The sequence below is a fragment of the Primulina tabacum genome, chromosome 11, assembly GCF_025594145.1.
Source record: "Primulina tabacum isolate GXHZ01 chromosome 11, ASM2559414v2, whole genome shotgun sequence".
NCBI lineage: Eukaryota > Viridiplantae > Streptophyta > Magnoliopsida > Lamiales > Gesneriaceae > Primulina > Primulina tabacum.
The window spans coordinates 4402482-4414253 of NC_134560.1; the positions used below are offsets into that span (position 1 = coordinate 4402482).

Consider the following 11772-nt stretch of genomic DNA (forward strand, 5'->3'; position numbering starts at 1 on the left):
TGCAATATTTAATTGTGGCAGCGATCAAGAAATTCATATCGACAGGTATTATAAAAAAATATACAACTTAACAAAAACATTTATATATATATATATATATATCTATATATAACTTCATTAACTCGACTTCAATTACCAGCTGTAGCTTATTTACAACATGTAGTTAGAACTCGGATTTTAATTTCAAATTATATTTTGAACATATTCGAGTCCAATTCGAATATAGACTGAAAAAAAAATCAAGTGAATTTGACCCAATTTGAAAAGCCTACGAATTTGCTCGATTTTATGCACTTTAATTTATTATACACAAGGGCAGGGGGGTTGTATTCAATTTTAGTTTCTAAAAAATTTATGAGTTTAACATAAAATGTCCTCCTTTACATATGATCTTGCCAAGTTTCAACTATAATTTATGTTATCTACTTTTCCAATCGCAACATATATTACCGACAAGTTTTTTTCGAAAACATCAGATATAAAACTCTTCTCCAAACCGTCGTCGACATACACGATACATGTGCATGCATGCATGGGTTCTTAGAGCTATATATTCGCGGCCAATCTAGACTATCTAGCTAGCTAATTTCCTTCAAAACAAAGAATTTACCAAACATACAAGATGCTGACATAAGCATGCTGTCATTATTGGATTAATATTTGGGTGCCAAAGTGAAAATTAATAATACAAAAAAATTACACTGACCTAATCGAGGAAATCAACACTTTGAGGTATCCAAATTCCAAGAGATTTATGGCATTAAAGTAGGCTAAGGCCATCATGCTCCCTCTGCTCCAAACTCTTGGAACTCTTTATAAAGTCACCTTAGTTTATTCCCAATTTTTAATTCATTCCCTCCGCCTAGCCATCGACATTTCTCTCATGATCATTTGTATCCAAAAGTGGTCCATTAATAAGAATCAATGTCAAGTTTTTAATAAAAAAAAATCCAGTCTTCTCTTTGTGCTCTAATTTCCTTTTTTTTTTTTTTCTATTTTTTAAAAAATCTTTACTTGTGGTGAAACATTAGCTTGAATAAATTAGTTTGTTTGTATCATGATGTTGAAACCGTCTCACGAAACAATTTTATATACCGAATGGAAACTTTTACATTCACGATTTGATCAAATTATATCAACAATTTCTCTACTTATAGTCTGATCCACATATATTGATCCTAGTATGCTTCATCTTACGATGCCTTGATTCTTCGAAATCAGAACTTAAGAATTCGATTGGCGTCGACAAGAAAGTTTAATTCGGGAAAACTTGAATGGCCAATATTGAATTTTAATTTCAAAAGTTGAAGTGGGCCAATTACTAAGTCATTTACGCATGTAGTTCTTTCAAACAATATACTAATAATGCAATAATTAAACTCCACAAATTATATAAAAATAATAAAAATAAAAAAAATCATCATCCCCATTCTGTAAATGGACACACTGGCTACAATAGTAATTAAGATATATATATTTAATTAAGATTCCAATGGTTAATTTATATATATCAGAAACATGATTAAGGTCTTTAGGCTAAGATATATTATTAATGTTCTGCATGAATGAATTACAAATGGGGGTAATGATTAAATTTAAATTGCAATTAATTTTGTAATTTTCAACTATAAGTTAGTTTGATAGGCTTGATGACACCATTGCATACACTTGCTATACATATTTAGTAAATGAAAAATATTATTATACTAACACTTTAATGAGTATGTACCCAACACTATCATTAAGTAACATCACACTGATTTGATTTATTTGAATATCTAAATTATGTGTAATTTAATTAATCTTTATGAAACCTCTCTTTTTTTTCCTTCCAATTTGGTCTGTTTGTAAGATCAGATTGGGCCACATTGTAGAATAAAGCCATTTTCATGCAGCCCAAATAGAGAAAAAGTACCAAAAAGGCCCATAAATGTAAATTTGTCAGCAAACAAATGTCTGATCTTTTAAGTTGCTTCCAAAAGCTCTTGCTGAATGGATTGGACTATAGAAAAAGGGCTTTCTCTATGACATAAATGGACGGTTTTCATCCTCTTCAAATATTGAACCGAATAAATATATTTCTTAATTTCCCATTCCACCAAATTTAACCAAAGTCTTCCACAGTCAAACAAGAATCCGATTTTCCTTCTTTGCCTCCAAAAATTTCGAGCACCTCTCTCTTATATTCACAAAACTCAACTACCAACTTCTATTGGTTACTCAGACAGATTTTTCCTCAAATATAAAATCCCTAACCACAATACAAAGCAAAAAAACACAAACAAAAAAAGTTGTAATTCAGACAGGATGGCCTTTTGGAGCTCCCATTCATCTCATCTCCTCCTCCTCGGCCTCCTGTCTCTCCTCCTCCTCCACCCCACCACCAACACCACCGCCGCCATCCGCCTCCACATTGTCCAAAAAACAACCCCTTCTGCCACCTCCGTTCCTGCTTTTCGGGAAGCACCGGCGTTTCGCAATGGTGATACGTGCCGCAGCCCGCATAAAGATGACATCATCCACACTGTCATGCCTCTCGATTCGAATTACATCAGAGGCACGATCGCAGCGGTGTTATCGATCTTGCAGCATTCTACGTGCCCGGAGAATGTCTCATTCCACTTCCTATCTGCCCATCTCGAGCTAGAAATATATTCCTTGATCAAGTCCACCTTCCCTTACCTCACCTTCAAAATGTACCATTTTGATTCGAATAGGGTTCGTGGAAAGATATCTAAATCTATAAGGCAAGCCCTCGACCAGCCCCTAAATTACGCACGAATATACATGCCTGACATCCTCCCTATAGATGTAAAACGTGTGATATATTTAGACTCGGACATCATAGTCGTGGATGATATAGCAAAACTATGGGGCGTGGATTTAGGTAAAAAGGTGTTGGCCGCACCAGAGTATTGCCATGCAAATTTCACAAATTATTTCACCGACGCGTTTTGGTCGGACGTAAATTTGTCTAGGACGTTCGAGGGACGACATCCATGCTATTTTAACACCGGTGTTATGGTGGTGGATGTCGATCAATGGAGGAAAGGAGGATACACCCAGAAGGTAGAGGAGTGGATGGCAGTACAAAAGCAAAAAAGAATATATCATTTAGGATCATTGCCTCCTATTTTACTTATTTTTGCAGGTAATATCAAGCCAGTGGATCATAGGTGGAATCAGCACGGTTTAGGGGGAGACAATTTAGAAGGCAAATGTAGAGGACTTCACCCTGGCCCAATCAGCCTCCTACATTGGAGTGGTAAAGGTAAACCATGGTTGAGATTGGACTCAAGGAGAACATGCACCGTGGATTACCTGTGGGCGCCATACGATCTCTACCGTTCCTCTCGTGTCGCGTTAGAAGACTAATGATTGTCTAGAACCATATGGGGCGATCCACATTCGTGTATTCAATGTCATGTGACTTTGTAATACGGTTATAATAAGAAATTTAACACAAAACTTACTTAATATATACACAAAATGTGAGACGAGACATCAGTTAGAAAGTACATAGTTTTCAAACTCTTTGTATGTACAAGATAGAGTGTGACACTAACTGTAGATTTGCGGTAAAGGAAGTAATATGGTCCAAGCAATTGGGAATGGAGGCAACGACAGGTTTCTCCATTTTGCCTTCAGGATTAGCAGCATAGCTTTTCATTTTCTTTTTCTATCAGGACACACATGTAGTTATTCTTTGTTCCAACTGTCTGAAATTATAGTGCGTCTCAAATTATGTTTTCTGCTTTGTTTTAGTCGCCTCTCAAATTATATTAATATTAAAAAACAGAAAAACTTTAACCACAAATTTCTAACTTTTAACACGAAACATGCAGATTTTTATGTCTCAAATTACATTTATCAGTAAAAACTTAGAATTATTCCCATGTCCATCTCTACATGTTAAATGAATGTATAATTTGAAGTTTTGAACTAACAAACAATAGATAAAAAAAAATAAGAATTTATTTTGGTAGTAATAATTCACAGCAAATCAGTCTTTGATATTTGTTCAACAGGCTGCAAGCAAACATAAATGATATAGAATCAATGAATATATCTCTTTTATACCATTTTAATCAATAAAAAAATTTGACATTCGATTCCGATGAAAGCAATTAAATAATTCATTTCATTACAACCTGCAAGGTTGTAATATTGCCTTGTTTTATGTATGCAAGGTAAAGAATAAGCTAAATCTATTACATGAAGCATCAAATAACTGTATGCATGGGGTCACTGATTGAAACGAACGATAAAACCAGTTGTATGCAGTGGCCAAGTTGGGACCTGATAAAACTACATCTAACTGTTAAATTTGTAACTATACTTTCGAATAAATCGATTCCATGATATGATGCATACAACCACAATTTCAAAAATTGCATCAATCAAAGTTGTTCCGAGGTGATGTCGTGCGAAAAACGTCTAAAAATAATATGCTTATATATCTATCCAGGCAAGCAAAAAAGTATCCATCACTTCTTATGTTACCTTACATGTATATTGACAATGATGATAAAAGATGGGAATGGAATAGCTATAATAACAATGTTTGAAAAAGTGGTTGATCGTGTATTGGGTATTCTGCTGACGAATATATTAAGATTCAAAATCAGATAATCATGTAATAAACAATAAATACTAGATTTGCAGACTATCTAAGCAAGGAATACCATACATTATTGCCCAGATTGGATAAGTTTTTTAGTCGAAAATATGACATTTTGACTATGGTAGTGGAGGTTGTTGAAAAAACTAGTGAAACATTTGGACTCTTGGAATAGAAATGAAAAGGGAAAGAAACTCTTCGACATGTCACTGAAATTGATACCTTCGACCACAATGAAGAAAAGAAGCATTGCAACAAGAGAATTAAAAAAAAAAAAAAAGCACAAACAACGACAAAGATATTTGTCTTACAGTTAAAATCAAGAATTAAGATTAGTGGGGAAAATCATTTCATTACAGTGCATGATTTTCACTTATTATCTACACAATAGACATAGTTTAGCTCATCAACGCCATTTTTTTTTTTCCAAAATTGTTCTTACGTTATAGAGATATGTATAATTCTAATATTTTAATCAACCAACTGTTATAGATAGATAAATAACTTTTAAATTATTTGTACTGATGTAGTTGTTAAAAAATCATAATTAAATCAAATATTCGATAATTTTTTTAAAAAAATCATAACTAAAATAATTATTGAAAAATAAAAAAAAAATACTATTTATATAAAACATATAATACTATTATATTATTTCTAGTGCATATTAAATGACACGTGATCAACTGCTCTTGCAAAATAACCAATCCAGTCATCAACACTAGCTTGAATCATCAGAAGGCATCAATGACTAGATAAAGAAAGAGCAAGCATGTTTGTTCACGTCAAATAGCAAACGTGTTTCGAGCATTTCCATCAATTCTCTATGCTTCAGGTGTGGCTGCGATGGGACATTTTCCCAATGTATTCCACAAAACATAATCGCCAGAAACAACCTGATTCAACCATAAATGATAAGAAAAGGCTTAAAAGCCGAGTTGTATGCAATAATGCAGCATTTTTCTGAGAAACAGTGAATAATGCTTTTCTGTGGTGGATGTTTATTCCAGGCATTGTCATACTTCACTGCTAATATTTGTCCGCATGCTATGTCATAATCCGGCCCACACATGAGTGAGAGGGTCCATCTTCTAATAACCTAATCTTTTGCGAATGATTGGTAAACTAAGTATGAAACAAGAGAAACTATCCAAAGAAAATTAAACCTACATTCTCGTGTATTGTTATGAGCCAGAAAAAGACGCTCTATCAGAAAACAAAGCTAAGAATAGCAATACATGCAGCATATGAGGATGCTACATCATGCAGCCACAAACTTTTCAAAAAGGCCAAATAGAAAAATCATTCGGCTGAAGCTAGTTATACCTGAGTTGAACATTCCACAGGTGCCTTAACTGTAGGAAATATGCTTACCTGCACAGAGAATTTTAAAGTGAACATCCAACTAAATCTGCCTCGAAAGGAAAAGATAAAATAGTAATTTAAAGTGAACATCCAAATAGACATGGAAAACCTCAGGGATTAACAGTAAAAGGGGAATAAAGATTGACCGATCAGCAGACGTTTAGTGGCAATGATGTATAAATAGTATGATGAGTCTTGTGCTAAATGAGATTATTAATATATATGTGGACCTAATTATTTACTTAAGGGTATTTTAGTTATTTAACATATATTAATGTGGTCATCATATTATTTAAGTATGTTGATAACCGCCAATGTATTACAGGTGTGTTATTTTTCACATACAGTGACAATAAAATATTTATGAGAGTGGACATGTTCTTGTAAAATTCTTTTCTTGGTTTCATTATTGTGAACATCTGCAGCAGTGGCAAGTCGACATAGCTCTGACATCGAGAGTGCACAACTGTAAATCTTGTGTGTTCTTGTGTTTGTTTTTCGAATTTTTTATCGCTTCGGTTCGGTAATTAAAACTAGAACCATAAATTTGACAAAAATTTACAGAAGAATTGCTCCTATATCAGTTTTGAATGAGATGGATTCAACTCATCAAAGAAAAAGGTAACATCAGCCTGGGAACAAAAAGGAGAAAGAGGCCACTATCAAGTTGGAAGAAGGTAAAACTAGAGTTGGCTACATCTCAACATTGTTCTCTCAGGGGACAACCATACTCCACAAAAAATGTAGCATAGCTATCGCGTGGCATTCAGAGTTATCTATGTATTAAAACTGTAGAATCTTTGACCAAGAACCAACTTCTTCAAGTAAAGTACACTGAACAAAAGGCAGGGACAACAATCACATGCATTGATAATCTTGTAGACAAATACGCCGTCAAGCATATTATAAATTCTGAAATTTTTTCATATCAAGTTAATGAAGCATACTACAGTATTGAACTTCATTCTCCAGACAAAAGATGTATCCAAAAGTTCTCCTTTTGCTTTACTCTGTCATATACTAAAAAATTCAAAGAAAATATTATAACTCAAAATTAAGTGAAGCACACGAAAAAAAAAGAGAAAGAAAAAAGAAACCAAATTAGAGTTTTGCAACAACAAAAGCAAAAGTTGACCGGATGTGTGAAAATTAAGGCTGGTATAAACAAAATGCTTCAAAAAAGATTAAGCACTTTCCAATATATTCAAATGCTCAAAATGAAACAGAGATGCGCTACAACACAACGTCTACATGGTGACTAGATAGACTTACAGATTTAGGATCAATAGACATTCCTGATAAAGATGGTCCAATAATCTTGAAAGACACCTGCACAAACATGAATGCTAATTTTGGAAAGAATGTACCTAGAAACAAAATGTAAAAAGTGCAATGACTCAAAAGAATTTTTTTCATCTCCATGGCATATTGATTTTTAGTAGAAAAAAACTACAGAATAGAGTCTGGAAGAGATTTAAACTTTATCATCAAAATGTTAGATCTACCACCTTTTCTCAAGGTCTACGCGATTATCTTAGAATAATTCTCGATGAATATCTGTATAGTTCAATCATGACAGCAAAAATCAGATTTTAAATACTACTCATTAGACAACCTCCAACCACATAGATAATTCTGCCCAATGAATTTGATTAAGGTAAATAATTAATCTGGATTTTTATACGTTAAAAATATAAGCATTCTAAGATGGCTAGCCTCAAAATGGTACACAGCTACATTGTAATTAAAATTCAAGAATGCAAGTCATGAAAAATGAATGAATCACATACTTTCGCATAGTTGTACGCATGCCAGCAAAAAGGCTCCTCTAGATCAACTGCTTGAAGATCCTTGCTCATTTTTTCCATTATATAATCCTCAACATTGACACTGCTACTGCTGGATTCCGTCTCAAAATCACTATCTTCATCAGCCATAGTTCCAACCGTTGATCCAGCTGAAGGTGGCCTTTGAGCTTGCCATGGAGCAAACCTAACTGTTCCTGGAAAGGTTGCCTCAATGCTCTTCCCAGAAACACCCCGACTGTTGGTTATTAACTTCCATTCAACAAAGTGCTCAGTATAGGAAACTGTTCCAATGGAAGGCGTCCCATCAAATGAAACCACCTTTCTTTTTGGAAAAGGCATGATTACAGTACAGAACTCTATCGTTAGAGGAGCTTTATAACCTTCCATGAGACTCAACTTAAACAAAAAGGCACCTTCATTTTCTGAAACCATTGAGAGCTGGTAAAACCCCTTAATTGGAGGTACGAAAGAACAAAATGCTTGATAACGCACCAACGTAAAATTCCCTAATGGTGGTGAAAAGGTCACAGCCTGTTTATCACCACCATGCTCTGGAACTTGAGCACCATGGTGGAAGGATAATGACTCAATACGTGAAGCATCCAGCCCAGTCAAAGGGAAAGAAACATCAGGCAACCCTTCTAACTCAGCCCTACAGTTCACTTGACCAGAAATTTTTATACTATCAGGAATTTCATCGCGATCATACATTGAAGCATGCACAGTCTCGTGAATTGTGAACAGAATCCGCTGCTTTCCCCTGTAAAGGTAAGGCTTCCAGGCGGGTTGCTTGCGGTCTGCAGGAGGCAAATCTGTCGATGAAAATCCAGCGGCCTTGATCGCGAAAATATTTGTGTAGTTGAGATCGAGTGGAGTGCCTACAGCGGAAAAAGGAGGAAATGAAAAACAACAAACAACCCCGTACACCATTCATCATCTAAAGACTGCACAAGATTTAGGATCGAAATATCACAGTAAAGATTACCAACCAAAGGGCATTGCACTACTGATAAAAGAACGAAGTGCATCCTTGTCCAAAGGCCTGAAACCAATCTTTGGAGCATCAGATATTGAAGCTCCGCTCATAGCAGTTCCAGAAGCAGTGGATGCTGCAGCAGGTGCAGCTGCAGGTTTTGGTCTTGCTGATATACCTGAGATTCCAATACTACCAGTGAGGGAATCCAGTAACCCTCCAACTGAAGGAGAGGCAGTGACAACTACTTCGGGCTCCATTGATTCACCAGTTATTATGTCTCCAAATGTATGTGCCACGATGAATGCCCTAATTCAGCAAATTAATATAGGAGTGGGTCAATTTTTTATAAGAAGAAGTAATTAGCCTCTATAAGGTAGAGGCTCGTCACCAAAGAACAATTGATAAGCCCCTAAATCAAAACTAGCAAGTAGCAACTAAATCACGACTGGTATGTAATTTGTATGCACCAGATACAAACATACAATCCAAAGGAAGAAGCTAACAAGCAAACATCTTTGAACATGTAAGTCCAAATGTGCGAGAAAAAAACACATCAGAAAGGGTGGGGAGTACTACACTCGCATACACGAGTTTATGGCATAAAAAGGAAACAAGAAGATTCATCAACACCTAAAGAGTAAAACTTACCATACCCTGTGATGGATGGAAGTTCAAGGAGGAGTGAAGAAATATTCTCTTGCTCTCCGATGGCGCTCCCACAGTCAGAACTATTGCACATTCTTGAATAGGTCTTCAAATGATGAGGCTCAATCAGAGGCAAAACAAGTATAGTATATGGACCCTTCAAGTGTAATGCCATAGGCCACAAGAGATAATTCTCCGATTTCTCTTCGTTATTGATATGCAAGCTAATTAAGTGGCGAGTAATTGGGTCATCAACCCATGAATCTGATCCTTTAGTAGACTGTCTTAAACGTAGACCGAAACCACGAGCAGACCCCTCCCTGAATATATTTAGTTAATCAGCTATGGAATGCTAACTTGCCCAAGTACTGACATGATACATCACAGGTACGAGACTACGATAGCAATAAGATCATGAAAAATATAACCTCATACTAAAAAAATAACTACTCTATGACCAATGCCACCAAAAGGATTACATGAAATGATGAAATTCAACCAGATGAGAGTTCAGTTCCAACTAACAAACTGCAAAATAAAGAACTCATCACACACAAATTGAAGTTGATCTGTAAGTCAAATGAATAAAATGACAATCCACATAGATCTTATTACTAATTAGCATGCTGGAACGATGACTTCTTGCTACCATATCTTCCCCTCAAAAATTGAATCATTAACCACCATAAAAATTAAACAAATTTTGTTATCACCGACAATGACAGGACACTAATGAATAGAATAGCATAGCAACGATAGTTGAATAACTTAAAACTGAGTCAGGAATGCTTGCAATGCAAAAATCAGGACACAACAAACTGGTATAGTATATAAACTCCTTGTAGTTGTGAATGACAAGAGAGTGTTTATACAATCACCGCTCCAATATAATCAGAAATACATGACAACTACAAACGAGGTACATCCACATGTTCCCTAATGGTCAAATTCTAACAACATAGCTACAAGAGATGGATTACTTATAATCTAAACAGAAATCTGTCAAGAAAGAGTATAACATTCCATCTTTCCACGAAAGTGCAGGCGCTCTATGGCAGTCCACTAGACTATTTGATTCAGATCAATGGTGGGCATTTCAGCTAATTTACGCATAAGAAAGAAAAAATAAACAGCGCAGAAGTAAATATGATGGTTTGAACTGTTTTACCGAAAAAAATACATATAAAAAGAAAGAGATAATTTGATGGTTAAAAAATTTAGACAATTCGAGTATGCTCAAATTTATAACTGCAGCAATGCAATCAAACACCGCCCTCAAAAAATAGACATGATGATAGAGCCAGGTCAAAATTTACGGTCTTTGCTTAATTTTCAAACAAAAAGTGAAATATTGAAGGAACAAAAACAGGACTTTCTGTGTACACAAATCAAAGAAATAATAAGTTCCTGCTAAAACGTTTCGGATTAACCTTTTTTTGCGATCAATGAAGGCAGCAGCTAACTCCGATTCACAAGGCAAGGGTTTATACTTAAAATTATCATCACTTTCCTTCTCGCATGCCAGAAGCCACCTTCTCTCCACCACCGGGAACTTCCTGTTTTTTATTTTTGAAAATTGAAGCTTTCAGTTCATCCATCGATCTTTTAACACAAATTTAAAAAATATAAATAAATAATAATGACAGTGAGACAAAACACTACCTGGAGAAAATAACAGTGTCCTGATTATTGAGAATCCACAGAGCTCGGATGCTGCAGCCACTCTGCATTTATGCTTTTCCGGTTCGATTATCAGATACCGATGATGGAAATTTGAGGGGAGAGAATATTGAACAGGGATCGATGAAGATGAAATGGATACTCGTTTTGTACCAAAAAAAAACTAAAAATTATTATATAAAAAATATTTATATCATCCGATAAAATTGATTTTTTTATTTTTTGAATGAACTATTATTAATAAAAAAATAAAAATATATATTTAAAAAATAATATATCATTTCGTGAATCCAAATATTAAGAAATATTTTTTAAAGTCAAAACATTTATATTTTTTAATTAATAAATGAATAAATTTTGATTAAAATTTTTATATATTTTTTAACTATTTATATTATTTCGTAAAAAAAAAACTATTTATATTAAATTTCTAATTAAGATAATAATAATAATAGAAATTACAGACAGTCAATACACTAACAATTCACGGCAACACTTTTTTGAAAAGTTAGAAAGTGTTATGTTATATCAAAATAATAATTTTATTTAATACGATGAAGAATAGTTATAATTAAATACATAAAAGTAACAAAAAAACTCAAAATCATAATAAAATGAAATGATATTATATTTAACAATAAGTACATATACTAAAATATAATTTATATTTTCAAGGG

The 11772-nt window shown here is 34.2% G+C and overlaps 2 protein-coding genes across 3 annotated transcripts; one reads left to right on the forward strand and one right to left on the reverse strand.

The window, feature by feature from the left end:
• Positions 1-2231: 2231 nt before the first annotated feature.
• LOC142517609 (putative galacturonosyltransferase-like 4) lies at positions 2232-3752 on the forward strand. The gene is made up of 2 exons (XM_075619926.1): positions 2232-3069; positions 3152-3752. Exons 1-2 carry the CDS (start codon positions 2308-2310, stop codon positions 3194-3196), a joined length of 807 nt encoding a protein of 268 aa, XP_075476041.1. The 5' UTR covers positions 2232-2307; the 3' UTR covers positions 3197-3752.
• A 1528-nt stretch (positions 3753-5280) lies between these two features.
• Positions 5281-11239, reverse strand: LOC142518359 (AP-5 complex subunit mu). Of its 2 annotated transcripts, XM_075621119.1 has the most exons (9): positions 11078-11239; positions 10846-10971; positions 9424-9735; positions 8946-9076; positions 8780-8836; positions 7777-8672; positions 7259-7315; positions 5948-5995; positions 5281-5517 (listed from the first exon to the last, which is right to left on the reverse strand). In XM_075621119.1, the coding sequence occupies exons 1-9, from the start codon at positions 11143-11145 to the stop codon at positions 5446-5448; spliced, it is 1767 nt and encodes a 588-aa protein (XP_075477234.1). In that variant the 5' UTR covers positions 11146-11239; the 3' UTR covers positions 5281-5445. The 2 variants fall into 2 exon arrangements, with proteins under 2 accessions (XP_075477234.1, XP_075477233.1); XM_075621118.1 differs by having other exon boundaries at positions 8784-9076.
• Between the last annotated feature and the right edge of the window lie 533 nt (positions 11240-11772).

Excerpts from the sequence above, each read along its gene's own strand:
- LOC142517609 (XM_075619926.1), top strand. The coding sequence starts at position 2,308 with ATGGCCTTTTGGAGCTCCCATTCATCTCATCTCCTCCTCCTCGGCCTC. Across the intron at positions 3,070-3,151 it reads AAGGAGGATACACCCAGAAG|GTAATATCAAGCCAGTGGAT; the intron begins GTAGAGGAGTGG and ends TTATTTTTGCAG.
- LOC142518359 (XM_075621118.1), bottom strand. The coding sequence starts at position 11,145 with ATGCAGAGTGGCTGCAGCATCCGAGCTCTGTGGATTCTCAATAATCAG. Across the intron at positions 9,077-9,423 it reads GAACTTCCATCCATCACAGG|GGCATTCATCGTGGCACATA; the intron begins GTATGGTAAGTT and ends TTGCTGAATTAG. Across the intron at positions 8,673-8,783 it reads CAGTAGTGCAATGCCCTTTG|GCACTCCACTCGATCTCAAC; the intron begins GTTGGTAATCTT and ends TTTCCGCTGTAG.